The sequence below is a fragment of the Schistocerca serialis genome, chromosome 3 (assembly GCF_023864345.2).
Source record: "Schistocerca serialis cubense isolate TAMUIC-IGC-003099 chromosome 3, iqSchSeri2.2, whole genome shotgun sequence".
Lineage (NCBI taxonomy): Eukaryota > Metazoa > Arthropoda > Insecta > Orthoptera > Acrididae > Schistocerca > Schistocerca serialis.
The window spans coordinates 612776380-612792200 of NC_064640.1; the positions used below are offsets into that span (position 1 = coordinate 612776380).

General features: G+C 40.2%; 1 protein-coding gene across 1 annotated transcript in view; it reads right to left on the reverse strand.

The window, feature by feature from the left end:
- The window catches only part of LOC126471043 (uncharacterized), a 162515-nt gene that overhangs the window by 25689 nt on the left and 121005 nt on the right, over nt 1-15821 (reverse strand). The window contains exons 5-7 of the mRNA XM_050099110.1: nt 9124-9281; nt 3924-4085; nt 3557-3775 (exon numbers count right to left, since the gene is read on the reverse strand). Coding sequence (XP_049955067.1) covers nt 3557-3775; nt 3924-4085; nt 9124-9281 — 539 coding nt within the window. The remainder of the gene's footprint in view (nt 1-3556; nt 3776-3923; nt 4086-9123; nt 9282-15821) is intronic.

Sequence of the window (15821 nt, forward strand, 5' to 3'; positions counted from 1 at the left end):
AACTCCGGAGATGCGAACTTGCCCTTCAGTATATCCTCTCTTCTCGTTACCCGCCAGGCCTCAACCTCCGCTAATTTCAAGTTGCCGCCACTCATACCTCACCTGTCATTCAACAACATCTTTGCCTTTGTACTTCCGCCTCGATTGACATCTCTGCCCAAACTCTTTGCCTTTACAAATGTCTGCTTGTGTCTGTGTATGTGCGGATGGATATCTGTGTGTGTGCGCGAGTGTATACCTGTCCTTTTTTCCCCCTAAGGTAAGTCTTTCCGCTCCTGGGATTTGGAATGACTTCTTACCCTCTCCCTTAAAACCCACATCCTTTCATCTTTCCCTCTCCTTCCCTCTTTCCTGATGAGGCAACAGTTTGTTGCGAAAGCTTGAATTTTGTGTGTATGTTTGTGTGTCTATCAACCTGCCAGTGCTTTCGTTTGGTAAGTCACATCTTCTTTGTTTTTAGATATATTTTTCCCACGTGGAATGTTTCCCTATATATATATATATAGACACACACACACACACACACACACACACACACACACCTAAAAACAAAGATGATGTGACTTAACAAACGAAAGCGCTGGCACGTCGATAGACACACAAACATACACACAAAATCCAAGCTTTCGCAACAAACTGTTGCCTCATCAGGAAAGAGGGAAGGAGAGGGAAAGACGAAAGGATGTGGGTTTTAAGGGAGAGGGTAAGGAGTCGTTCCAATCCCGGCTTTCGTCTTTCCCTCTCCTTCCCTCTTTCCTGATGAGGCAACAGTTTGTTGCGAAAGCTTGAATTTTGTGTGTATGTTTGTGTTTGTTTGTGTGTCTGTCGACCTGCCAGCACTTTCATTTGGTAAGTCACATCATCTTTGTTTTTAGATATATATTTCCTACGTGGAATGTTTCCCTCTATTATAACTATATATATATATATATATATATATATATATATATATGCTTCATGCCCACATGACTGTCATCTCCAGAAGCTCTGACCGGAGCTCCAATTCAATTGAACTGCCAAAGATAGCAGTCATGTGTACATGAGGTGTGCTTGGTTGTATGTATGCATGGCTGTGTTTCCTTTTTTGAAGAAAGCTTTGGTCAAAAGACTAATATGTAACAGTCTTTTTGATTGTGCCTATCTGCAACTCAATGTGTCATCTTTACAGGGAGTAGCAGTCTATCCTTTTCCTAATATTGTTGATATTCGAATGTGAAGTTTTCATTGTTTGATTTCAACTGGATACTAGTTTAGTTGAATGGGTATAGTGTGCTTATGAGGATTTATTAGATAATGTGAAACTATGCAGATGATTCATATATCTACAATGAACTGGGCATATCGTCTGCAAAATCTATACATTTAAAATGCTGCAGAGATTGGTAATTTCTTTCAAATGGTCAGAAACGCACTTTACAAAATGCAGAAAAGTGATGTCCTACATTTACTACATTAAATGAAGTATCTAAAGACATTCTTCATCCCCTTAAATATTGTTCCCATAGGTTGGACTATGAACAACATATATAGAGGTATTTAAGCAGTCATTCATTCCTCGCTCTATGCACAACTAGAACAGGAAAGGTGCTTAACATGTGATATCATGCTAAATACCCTCTGCCATACACTTCAAGTGGTTTACAAAATATATACTTAAATTTAGATGAATCTTTGTGTAGTTCAGATAAACATTTCAGCAGAGAACTCAAAACTCTCACAATAGATCTCAATAAGTGTTTATAATATGTGACAATATTAATTTATTTATCATTGGCTGCAGAAACAAGCATAAAAAGGTAATAGAGTTTGAACCACTGTTGAAAAGCTATAGTTCCACCATCATGCAGTGCTAACTGATACTATAACACTCAACAACACATTCAGAAAATTAAAATTTCAGAATTGTATGTAAGGAAGACCTGTGAAGCTGTTCCATGAAAATGTTCTACAAAAAGTACTTAGAACACATAGCTTGGAATGCTACTTATGATAGAAAGACATTAAACTTGTTAGCAACACACTATACTTCTTTGGGGAAGGTAACTTCTGCTGCTAGGCATGTATAATGCAACTCAATGCCAGTTCAGTGCCACGTACATTGTTGACCTGGCTTGTTCTGTTCATCTGCAGTGACTGCTTTTGCTAGTGCTGTTTTGTTCTTGTATCATTTTTTATGGTTGCAAGTTTAAGTGAGCAATGAGCAGCTGTGAAATTTTGTTTTCTACTTGGTAAAAATCCTACTGAAACTGTTGTAATGTTGAAAATGATTTACCAAGATGATGCTACGGGAAAAACATCAAGTTTATGAGTAGTTTTTTCAATTTAAAAATGGCAACATGCTGATTAATGACTAAGGTTGTTCTAGACATTCATCAACTACACTTATTGACAAAAATATTGAAAAAAATTCCAGAGCTTGTGCTCACAGACCATTAACAGACAACTGATAAACTGTCAGAGATTAGTGGATTATCTTGAAGCTCAGTTCTGCAAATTTTAATGGAAGATTTGGGAATGAAAAGGGTTGCTGCCAAGTTTGTTCCTCGAATTCTGAGTGAAAATCAAAAAGCACATCGAGATGAAAAATGTCATGCTTTGAAACAACAGCTCGAAAGTGATCTAGATCTTCTGTCAAAGGTCATTACTGGTGATGAGTGATAGTGCTATGGTTATTACCCAGAAACAAAGCAACAGTCAGGCCAATGGAAGACATCATCATCACCCCATCCAAAAAAAAAAATCAAGTCAAATCAAACATCAAAGTGATGCAGATTTGCTTTTTGATGCCAAGGGGATAGTTCATTCAGAAACTGTTCCCCCCATTCAGACCATTAGTCAAACCTTTTATTTGGAAGTTTTAAGAAGATTGCACAACAGTGTTTGTCAAAAAAGACCTGATTTGTTGCAGACTGGAGACTGGTTCCTCCACCATGACAACACAGATGCACACACAGAAATCACTGTTAGACAATTTTTGGCTAAAAATGGCATGGTTCTGCTGCCCCACACACCTCACTCACCTGACCTGGCTCTGTGTGATATTTTCCTATTTCCACTTATGAAAAGGGGCATGGAAGGACATTCATTCGTCTGAAGGAATGTTGTCTCTTCAAACCCACAGCTATGGCTACTTTAAGTAACTTCATAGTTAATAACTTGTATGCAGTCTGCATGGGGTGGCATTATAATGTGAATTACAGTAATTTACAGATTACACTACTATTTTCATTCCATCCAGGATTTTCCATTATCATATTAAAGTAACTGTTGTTCCTTTCCATACACATATTACAGATTGCCAACATCTTGGCATTACCATCAAGGTAAGGAACAATATTTCCTCTTTTAACTAAATTCTCACAGCCACTGCTGTATATCAGTCCCATAACACTATCAGTATCATCATTCCTTGAAACTTCAGTCGTAATCTACTATATTTAAACAAAATATATAATAAAAGGCATTGGCACTATTCATGGGTCTGTATGCAACTAATGTTTGTAGAAGAAATAACTATACAGAAGATAAATTACTTATATCTAATAAATCACTGTACCGTGAGAAAGCTAGTGGTGCACATATGATACCAGCTGATATTTTCATTCCATTTTCAAGAGTAATGTAGTGCAGCACATAACGATGAAAATTCTTCCACTCACGTTTTTCCCCATAACTGTGATCTCTTACACCATCCATCTTTACTGTGTACTGTTTTCCATTCACTGTCACTTTACCATGTAACTTCCCAAATTGTTCATAGTGAGTCTGGTGGGAACTGTAAAATTTGAAAGTTGATCTGATACTCATAAAACACTATTCATCTTCATTTTAGCAGATTTCTTATCTGTGCGCTATAACATATGATGAAACAAAACTTCTTTTGTAGTATAAAATTTAAATACCTCAGTGTATCTTGAAATTACCTTCGCACATTTTGGAAATATTCTCTACTCCATGTCTCTAAAGCCATAGCACGTGAGATACACAAAGGATCCATGTCAGTATCATAATCAAAATACTGGTATTCAGAATTCCAAACTGCGTTGATTTCAACATCAAATAATTTGTTTTCATCAGTACTTGACCTGAAAGAGAGCCAAAAGTGAAAACAAATTTTATGGTATTCAAGTATAATCATGTTTCTGCAGCTGAAGTATAAAACAGTTTTCAGCGCTGCAAATGCTTGCTGTGGAACCAAGAATTCTATGAGGAAGTCATTTTTTTCTAATTTGTAGTAGTAAACATAGAGTTTCATATACCATAAAACTCTCTATAATTGTGCTTAATAAAGTAAAAAAAGTACTAAATTAAAGTAGCTTACTTAGGATCTTAATTGTATAGCCAGAGAACATCCATATGCTTTGTAAATCATCAAAGCTTATCTCACAACTTCCCTATCAGTATTTAGGTAGTCTGATGTCACTCAAAAATGTAAAACGTGTATTAAATTTGTTTCACTGCAAGCTAAGATATAAAACAGACCAAATCACCTCAGAAAATGAAAGTAGTTGTTAAAAAAGGTCATTACACATATGTGAGTTTTCTCAGTATATTGGAAAACTATGAATTAAACAGCAGTGTTCTCTGTGGAGGAAGGATTGAGTTGTTCATTCTTCCTGAATTTCCAGTAGGATTTATGTCTACATTAACCATTTTCTTTTAGTAACTGTAAGTTCATCAATGTTATCTCTAGCCATTCTTCCGACACTCATATGAAAGCCTTCTTCAGAACTGAGGTAATGGATATCATGATGCTGACTTATCTGCCATTGCATCCACTGACTCATTTCTCTGGGTTCCCCTTTGGCACATTACCTAACAGAGCAGAACATCTTTCCTACTCACACATAAGCAGAGAAACAAGTTCTGAATATTCTGTATTTTTTCACCTGATTACCTGCAATTAGTAGTTTGACAAACACTGAGGTAAAGGCAAAATGTGCTGAACTTTGTGTAATAATACAGTATTCTCCAAGAGGAAGCAGAAAGTAATTTTGGAATCTGCAGATTTCAAATAGGGCTGTCACATTAGACTGGGATATACACTGAGGTACCAAAGCAACTGGTATAGGCATGTGCATTCATATACAGTGATATGTAAACAGGCAGAATATGACAATGCGGCAGGGAATGCCTATATAAGACAACACATGTCTGCCACAGTTGTTAGATCAGTTACTGCTGCTACAATGGCAGGTTATCAAGATTTAAGTGAGTTTGAACATTTTGTTATAGTCGGCACATGAGCGATGGGACACAGTATTTCCAAGGTAGCGATGAAGTGGGTATTTTCCTAAATGAACATTTCATGAGTGTACCTTGAATATCAGGAATCCACTACAACATCAAATCTCTGACATTGCTGTGGCCAGAAAAAGATCCTGCAAGAACAGAACCAATGATGACTGAAGAGAATTGTTCAAAGTGACAAAAGTGCAACCCTTCCACAAATTGCTGCAGATTTCAACACTGGGCTATCAACAAGTGTCAGTGTGCAAAACATTCAATGAAACATCATAGACATGGGCTTTCAGAGCCGAAGACCCACTCATGTACCCTTGATGACTGCACAACACAAAGCTTTATGCCTCACCTGGGTCCATAAACACTGACATTGGACTGTTGATGACTGGAAACATGTTGCCTGGTCAAATGAGTTTCATTTCAAATTGTATCCAGTGGATGGACGTGTATAGCTACAGAGACAACCTTATGAATCCATGGACCCTACATGTCAGCAGGGAACTGCTTAAGCTGGTGGAGGCTCTGTAATGGTGTTGGTGTGTGCAGTTGGAGTGATGCGGGACCCCGATATGTCTAGATATGACTCTGACACGTAACATGAATGTAAGCATCCTGTCTGATCACCTGCAGCCATTCATGCCCCTTGTGCATTCCAATAGAGTTGGGCAATTCTAGCAGGACAATCTGACACCCCACACATCCAGAATTGCTACAGAGTGGCTCCAAGGACATTCTTCTGGCCACCAAACTCACCAGACATGAACATTATTGAGCATATCTGGGATGCCTGTTCAGAAGACATCTCCTACACTCATATTCTTACGGATTTATGGACAGCCCTGCAGGATTTGTGGCATCAATTCCCTCCAACACTACTTCAGACATTAGTCAAGTCCATGCCACTCCATATTGCGGCACTTCTGCATGTTTGTGGGGGCCTACACGATGTTACGCAGGTATACCAGTTTCTTTGGCTCTTCAGTGTATTTCATCACAGGGTCCTGCAGGTTTCTGTCCTGGATCCTTTATTGTTGTTGATTTATGCTGATTATAAGTCTGGAGCTGGGGATGAACATGAGTAAAAATTTACAATGTTTGCAAATGACACAAATATTGTAACAGAAAATCTTTTAGCTGCAGTCACCAACATTTTATGAAAAGTCTCTATACATTTACTATTAACTTCCTGTCTGTCGACCTATGGAAGGAAATTTTATGAAAATTCTACCAAGTCACAAAAGCCCAGAGGAATACATAGTGATATTCAGAATCTAGCAATTACAGAGGGTTGACAGCATCATGTTGCTGGGTCTTCACTTAGACTGCAGATTAAGCTGCGAAAATCACATATTTCCAAAGTGAATATATTGAACAGTAGTCTGCTTTTGCATTAAGAGTGCTCTCTTATATTGGAACCAAATAGTGACAAAGGCAGTTTATTCTGGTTATGGTCATTCCATCACATCATGTGGAATTTTCTTCTTGGAGAGATCTTATTTTGCTCAAAAAATCTTCATTGTTCAGAAGACAGTAATTACACTCATTTTAAGAATAATTGCAGGAATCTGTTGTTAAATACTGATTATTCAGCTGACAATATTTTCCACTGCTTCTCAATACATTTTCTTCTTTCACATGCTTTGTTATAAAGAGCCCCATTCTGAAAGCAACTCAGCAGACCAGACGAATGACATTAGGAATAATAACTGGAAATGACCAATCAGAATATCTGTCCATAGTGCAGAGATGTGCTAAGAATGCTGGTGCAAACATTTTCAACTTTCTTCACTCTGAGCTTAAAAACTTAAGGAATAGAGAATCCTTTTTCAAAACTAAAATGCAGCTGTTTCTCTTGAATCACTCATTCTACTCTTTGGGTAGTTGGTAAATAATAGCTTTCGAAAGAAAAGATATAGCTAAATAGTTTCATGATCATCAAATGTGAATACAAGTATTATGTGTAGATTGTGTTATTTTCATTCACTCACTGTATAGTATGAATACGTATATTTATTGTATGTGTATGGATCAACTGATTGTCCTGTGCCTGCACCTGTCAAGCAGTTCTGAACATGTCACTACTGAAGTGCAAAGATAATAATCATGTATTATCTTACTTCTAATATTGTAGTTGCTGTAACCACCAATTTTGTGTGTGCACTGCTTCATAGTTTGTGCAAGATGTTTGTGCTCGATTTGGCCACTAGAGGTCACCTGACCTGCTAATACAACAGCAGTTGTGTGCACAGCCTGCTGGCTGCACCCTCTGTTGGAACTTATGTCTATATAGGCCAGAGTGCAAGGCTCCACCAGCCATTTGTGTAGTGCAAATTGTATTGTACCTTGTCTTCCATGTGAGTGTACTCTCTGAGCAATAAATTTCAGGGTTCTTGCGGTAGAAAAGTAGTAGCTGTTTGTAAATTTGTTGAACAGTAAATTGTAATTAAAGGTACACGTAAATATATGTAATCATAATTTTGGCGTGCAGTCCAGAACCGCGGGACTGCTACGGTCGCAGGTTCGAATCCTACCTCGGGCATGGATGTGTGTGATGTCCTTAGGTTAGTTAGGTTTAAGTAGTTCTAAGTTCTATGGGACTGATGACCACAGAAGTTAAGTCCAATAGTGCTCAGAGCCATTTGAACCATAATTTTGGCATGTGCCACAGCCAGGTGAGTTCATCACCATACATGACCTATCCATGGAAGACATATAAATTAATAAACAAATCATAGTTTTGTTCCAGAGCTACCACTAGAAAACAGTAGCTGATCAGAAATGAGTTGTCAGAAGTTTATTTGGTAAGTGAACCTAGTTGTATGTGGCCAGTGATGCGTTTTGTCAAACTTAGTCACCCAAACAAATTAGGCAAAAGGAAGAACATAGAAGGTTCCAGAGAACTCTTCCTTCTCCTCTTGTCTTGGTGTTTTTAGGTGTTTCACAATTCAGACACTTCTTTTGGTTTAATGTCCTTGGTATCCATTCTGGCTATTCTCATTTTTACTGTCTTCACTTTAAACTTCTTTTGTTGCATTTCAATCTGCTCTGGCACTTTAATTTTTCTGCTCACTTGCTTCTCTAACTCTCCACCTCCCCAATCACTTCATCAACCTTTTCCATCTGTCACTACAATTTTTTCTTTTGCCTTTGGAGTATCACATAACATTATACACCAGCAATAAATGACACACTGAGTAGCAGACAGGCACAAAAAGACTTTTACACATTTAGGTTTTGGCCAAAGCCTCCTTCAGGAAAGAAAAGACAGATGCATACACACAAACAGGCACATCTTATGCATACATGACGGATCTCTCTGGTTGCAGTAGCCGGAGAGAGCAGTCACATATGCATGTTCTTGTTTGAATGTGTGTGTGTTTTCTTTTCATTTCTGAAGAGGGCTTTGGTGAACCCTAAGCATGTAATGGTCTTTTTGTAGTGCTTGTCTGCAACTCAACATGTCATCCTTATGGCGAGTAGCGATCTATCATTTCTAATATTGTTGATATTCCAATCTGGAGTTTCCCTTGTTGAATTATACATTACCAGCTACTCAATGGTATATAGAAAAATTTGGAAATCTTATTAGTTAGGCCCTATACTTCTAGAAAAGAATAAATCAATGCTAAAGTCAGTCACCCTTCAGTTTTATATATCTTATGTACTCTGATTCTGTGTGAGTGTCAGTTTATCTTTCACTAAATTTCCACTACAAAAAGATGAGACTATATGAGATAATTATTTTTGAATGATAAAAACTCCACTTAATCCCTAAAGTTATACATGACATGACTCTTTCCTGTCTGACACATTACCTTGAGCAGCTAGAAATTTTTAATTTTAAATTACAGGTAAAATATTTTCCACAGGACAACTCACTTCATTTTTCCTTTGTACTGCAATTCCCATGTTCTCATTGGCTGAAATGGTGCAATGACTAGTCCCTCTGCTCCATATTTGTCTTTCCTCTCCAGTTCATTTCTGAACATCATGGTGTCTGGCAGTTTTGGAGACATTAGGAGCCCTACATTAGGAACCTGTTCAAAACAGTTATCATAAGATCGAAACTTGATAGCTCTAGGAAATCATTCTGTGTTTATCAGCATTGTCCCTATCAAATAAAACAGTGATGATGTCAGTTATTTCCATATTTGGTGCTGCATGAATGGTCAAGTAGTCAATCTTCATACTTTTATAAGGACTGGTGCAAATATTCATATCCTGACAGCATAGAAGCATTTCAACATTTGTTTGTAGTGGTTCCGTAAAAGATAGATAGAGAGAGAGAGAGAGAGAGAGAGAGAGAGAGAGAGAGAGAGAGAGAGAGAGAGAGAGAGAGGTAATACAATGAACCATATGAAAACCCCTTTGGTAGAACCATGTCTCATGATCTCATGATGTACCTATGTAGTGGTAATGGACTGTTGGACTGTTATATAGCCAATAACACATTAAGTCAAGCAGAAAGTATTTTAAATGGACCATCTTTACATCAGTCTGGTTATTCTAGATAGCAAAAAATAGAAAGTACTAAGAAATTTTAAAATGGCAATGGCATACAAATGTAAGATAAAAATCTGTAAGTAATAGAGAAAAATTTTTCACAAAAAAGAAATTGCAGCTGTAATGTATGTATAACTAAAGCTTTGGATGGTTTGTCTGAAGAAGAGCTTCCACACTGCTATTCTCATTTCAATATGGTTCACTACCCCATAGCAAAGGGATAGACATATGAGTACCATTTGGCAGAACTTTAATCCTTCTCTGATGAAAGCGGATCTGTAGCTGTTGATATTGGTACTCAGTATCCCTAAGGCTGTTTGTGGGATTTTTTTTTATATGTTCTTTTGGGGACAGATTAGCATACATTGACAGCCACAGGCGACTCTGTACACGATATGGACAGTCAATAGATATTTGATATGAGTGGGCAAGTGTTGCCTTCTTGAAAGAAGGCTCCATTTTACAGTGTTAGGAAAGGTAAACATGATGCTAGATGATGATAAAAAATATATTGTGGAGTCACAAAATGTGACCTGAGGTCATACCTAATGGCTCTCCACTTGAGAGAGTAATGCTGGAAAAATTAGGATTCAATGTCCTGTCAGTGACAAGGTCATTAGAGCTGGAGGGCAAGCTCAAATTGGGGAAGAATGAGGAAAGAAATTGATCATACACTTTTCAAAGACTCTACCTCAACATTTTCCTGAAGTGATTTACTTAAACTATGAAAACCCTAAATAAGATATTCACATGGGAATTTCAACCATGGTCAACCAACATGCAAGTCTTATCTTTTAAGTATTAAGTAATACTGGAAAATCACTCCACAACATTTTGAAGATACGTTTTCCTCTCTCTGCAGCTTGTGGTTTAGTGATTAGTGTTGCCACCTCTGGTACACAGGGTTCTGGGTTCAATTTCTGGCCAGGCCATAGATTTTTTTCTGCCTGAGGGCTGGGTGATTGTGTTGTCCTCATCACATCATCATCATTCAGGAAGAGTGGTGTGACTGGACTGTGAAGATTGGGAAATCGTATGGGCACTGATAACTGTGCTGTTGAGCACCCCATGAACTGAATATCATCTTTATCATTATCATCATGTTTTCTTCCATCATCTTGATTATCATTTGTAGCTGATAAGCAATTGTTTTACACTTGCATGAAAAACAGTATATAGTAAAATCAGTCTCATATAACAAGCTTTTGTTAGGGTGTCTTCCTGTAGACATTGTAGTGTTACTAGCAGCTACAAATGCTCTGCTGTTTAAAATAACCATAAAAAGGACTCAATTGTCTCTAAGGAAACAGACAGAAAATGTATCTCATATTCTGCTCTTGGAGACGTGATCTGCAAGAAAGGGTTTCAAGCAGATGGGTACTCATTTACAAAGGCATTATTTGCAGAGTTAGTGTAAGATATAATATCTGTGGTGTAGAATGCCATAAATATCGATATTTGTTCAGTGTATAAGTGCGCTATCTTTCAGGAGGGGGCTTTGGGAGGATGTGGGCTGCCAACGGCAGTTAGCCTCCGGACTTGTATCTGTGTAGAAGCGAAGTGCTAATAAATCTGTATCTGAGAGAATTCTAGTTGTTTACCTACAACTATATGCTATTCCCTGACAGGTGACCCCGTTTTTTGTGTAATATGTGTCCGAATTACCGCCCGAAGGTTATTTACATGCCTACCGCATCGAGTTTCTTCGCGATCGCGAGGACCGTTGTTCAGCTTCAGACAATGGCCTTTCAGCACTCACTGCCACCCGGATTTCAGCAACATCTCTCCAGCACTCCTGCCGTCATAGTGGACATGCCGCAAGACTCTTCAGAATCCTTCATCCCGAACATGCAGTGGAATTCATCGAGTGCCGCCAGTTTCTTCCAACCGCCAACGGTCGCGGACTCTGGCTTTGTTAGCCTAGACCTTTCCACGTGTTCTCCACAGAGTGTTGTTCAGAACATTCCTACTCCTGTGTTGAACACACAATTCAATACAGTTCATGGCATTGTGCGAAGTTTTGCTACTTTGGAAAATCCAGTAGTAAATTCAAACTCGAATCAGTTACCGCCACGTGTGTATCCTTCCGTGCCGGCTAGTCAACAGGTGCTCAGTGCTCGCCAAACAGCAAATATCACACTGAGTGTGCATCCTAGTGGACATGTGTGAGATCTTGTGTTGCTTCTAATCAAGTCAACAATTCTGTGCTGGACAGTAATTACCTGGACATCTACAACCAGCCCCACCGCTCATGGTCGAGTGAATACAGTGTGCATAACGGACATTCACCGGCGTACTTAAGTACTTGTGGCTTCTCTCCGAGCTACCATGTCAATAAGAATGCACATTTTGACTACAATCCTCACAATGTTCGAGCGTCCATCGCTTCTCGAGATGCCACGCCCCCAGACCTATAGGGAAATATGCAGGTTCATCGGAATAGTTAATTATTACCGTAAACATTTGCCAGCCACTTCTGCAGTGCAGGCTCCTCTCACAGATGCTCTTGCTGGCCCACAAACTTCTGGCATCCACCAGGTCCCATGGACACCAGGCTTTGACAAGGCATTTAACGAACTCAAACAGCTGTTGGCCTCCGCTGCTACTATTGCTCACCCACGTGTGGATGCCACAATGTTTATCACTACTGACGCTAGTGACAATGCTGTCGGCGCAGTACTGAGTCAGACATACAATGATGTTACGATCCCCCTGCAGTTTTTCTCAGAAAAGCTAAACAACGCGCAGAAGAAATACTCAGCATTTGACAGAGAATTACTTGCAGTTTACGAGGCCATAAGACACTTCAGAACTGATGTTGAGGCACGAGATTTCTATGTGCTCACTGATCACAAGCCGCAGGTTCCTGCCATAAAAAATCCTGTGGCTGATCCGTCCCCACGACACTTTCGTCACATCGATTACATCTTGCAATTTACAAATGACATTCGCTACATCCGAGGAGCGGACAATGTGGTTGCTGATTTTCTCTCATGCATTGGTGCTGTCACAACCTTAATTGACTTAATGGACCTACCTCGGTTGCAATCGGCAGACCCCGATACTATGCAGTTAATTTCGGACCACAGCTCCTCTCTCCAACCGGTATGCTCTACTTTCCCTGGCATATCTGACTTAGTGTGGTGTGATGAATTGACTGGTATGTTGCGGCCATTCATTCCTATGCTCCTTCAACGCCAGATCTTTGACAAATTACACACATCAGCACACCCCGGTGTCAAAGCTTCCACCCGTCTGGTGGCTGGAGAGACATGCGCCGCGACTGTCAGTCTTGGGCCAGGGCATGCGTGTTGTGTCAACAGAACAAAATTTACAGGCACACTTCCCCACCCCTTGGCTGTTTTGCCCAACCACCAGGCTGGTTTCAGCATGTTCATGTGGACCTCGTAGACCCTTTGCCCCCCTCCGAGGGTTTCCATTACTTGTTTACAGCTATTGACAGGATGACTCGGTGGGCTGAGGCTGTGCCTATTCTGAACATTACCTCTGAGGCAGTAAGTCGAGCATTCTTAGCTTCGTGGATCTCTAGATTTGGCTCACCTGTTTACCTCACCACTGACCAGGGACGACAATTTGAGTCTTCAGTTTTCTCCAACTTACGTGTGGTATTGTCAAAATTCATACTTATGCATATCACCCCCAAAGCAATGGGCTTGTCGAGCGATGGCATCACACCTTAAAGTCTGCCTTGCATTGCCATGACTAATTATACACAGAAGCAATGCCCTTCATGCTTCTTGGACTTCGTGCGACTTTCAAGGAAGACCTCAAGGGTTCTGTAGCCGAGTTTGTGTATGGCCAACCTCTGGTTTTGCCTGGAGAATTAGTCACTCCCACCCCACTTCCATGGCCCTCTGAACTCCCTTCACTTCTCGAGCGAGTGTGCTTGCACTGCAGCAAAATTCAGCCGCCACCTCCGGCTACTCATACACCTCCGAGCGTGTATGTACCGCGCACGCTAGATTCTTGTGAGTACGTGTTTATCAGAGATGACTCAATCAAAGCCCCACTTCAGTCGCCCTACACAGGTCCCTACAAGGTCATCAAATGCTCCAAGAATAACATGGATCTCCTCATAAAAGACTCTGTAACCACAGTCTCACTCAACCGAGTGAAACCAACTTTCATTGAGCCTCAAGTGAACCTCCGTGATTTTGCCCCTATTTCTCCCACTCCTGCTTCGAGCGGCCATCCATCTTCTCATACCATACATTCGGGTATTGATTCTCCACAGCGTGCTTCTCTGCCGAGCACTGCTTCTTCTCCGCGTTCATCTAATTCGAGTGGCCAATCTTTTCAAGGTTTCACTCCTCACAGTCCTCGCAGTCGAACTGCCAACCACTCAGATTCTACCATTGTGTTACCATCTTCGAGTGACAGCTCTTTGTCATGCCATTCAATCCATGCTCCTCATGGCCTTCTGTCATGCTCCCTCGTCTGTCAGCTGATCACCTGAGGTTGTTGCCTGCACAGTCCAGTGCACTTGCCACCCCCCTCTTCGCAGATGCTTCCCCCTGCCATGGCTTTCCCACACCTCCCTGCCTCCCTACCATTGCTCGTACAAGTGCCACCCAAGAATTCACAACACAAGTACACCCTGATGACATACATAAATTATCTGTTGTCGTAGATGGCGATACGGCGTGTGTGGTACTCACGTGTGACAATGTTGAGGGAGGAAGTGCAGAAACTCGTGTGGTGCGCCACTTTAAATTGAACACAAGTACTACGTGTGGCAATTTACATGCCTTTGTTAGGCCTTCTGGCAAGGTGATTCTCTGCCTGCCTGCTGATGAAGTGCTACACCTCCACTCCAGGACGGGACGTCGTCTTCAGCCGCCGGCGTCACTTGCTGACTTCGTCATCGAAGTACCGGGTTTCACCCCCCTGGTCTCCTACCAGTCAACCGCTTCCGCCTGACATGGAAGAACTGTACGTTACCTTCCTAGCTTCTCACCCCCCCCCCCCCCTTTCACAGGGACGTACTCCATACTGTGCAGAGGGGGGGGGGGGAAGGGGGGGGGGCTAGGGGCTATGTGGCATAGAGCGCCATAAATATCGATATTTGTTCAGTGTATAAGTGTGCTATCTTTGAGGAGGGGGGTTTGGGAGGATGTTGGCCACTAACAGCAGTTAGCCTCCAGACTTGTATCTGTGTATAAGCAAAGTGCTAATAAATCTGTATCTGAAAGAATTCTAGTTGTTTACCTACAACTATATACTATTCCCTCATATCTACTGATTGTGACACATACCTTTTCCACATAATATGTACTATAATGGAAGAATCCAAGATTAAAGAAGCCAGGAGGTGCGGGCTGATCACAATTTCAATGCTCCCCACACCTGCCTCCCCCCCCCCCCCCCCCCCCCCCATGCCCCCGCACACCCACACAGTTTGTGTGGGCAAGATTATGGTACCAATAAACTTTGAATTTTATGATCTTTCCTAATTTCTGAGTTTCTGGGAAGAACTGTGGAAACTACAATTGCTTCCCACCATTTAATCCAAGAGGTCCATCTTTTATTAATAGTTTCAAGAAAACATATTTCTCCTAAGGACTTATTATGCATTTTATAATGATTGACACTTTCACTCTGAAACTTCTGTTCTGGCAACATCATATGATAAAGATTAATGTGTTGTAACTCATGGGGATTGTGGAAATGTCTACTTTTACTTGACATATGAAAATTTTACTTTAGTTGAAAATGGGATAACATATACTGTAATACTTGAGAGAAAGAGTGTTTTTTAATTCACTTTTTGGCAAGTGTCAACTTTGAAGAGTCATGGAAGCCAGATAATAATTACATAAATTTCCTTTGCACAAAGATACAACCATTCACTACTTACAGGCAGATCTTAATTGCTTTCTGATTACTTATTTTGTTGTAATAATGGTGGATGCAGATTGTCATAATTTGCCTTATGGTGATATGTACAAACAAGACAAAAGTGTAAATGCAAGCACTGTTGTCTTTCACAGCTGGTATGTTTTTATACAAATAAATGTACATAAAGTGCCAATATCACATGTTTAATTTATTTG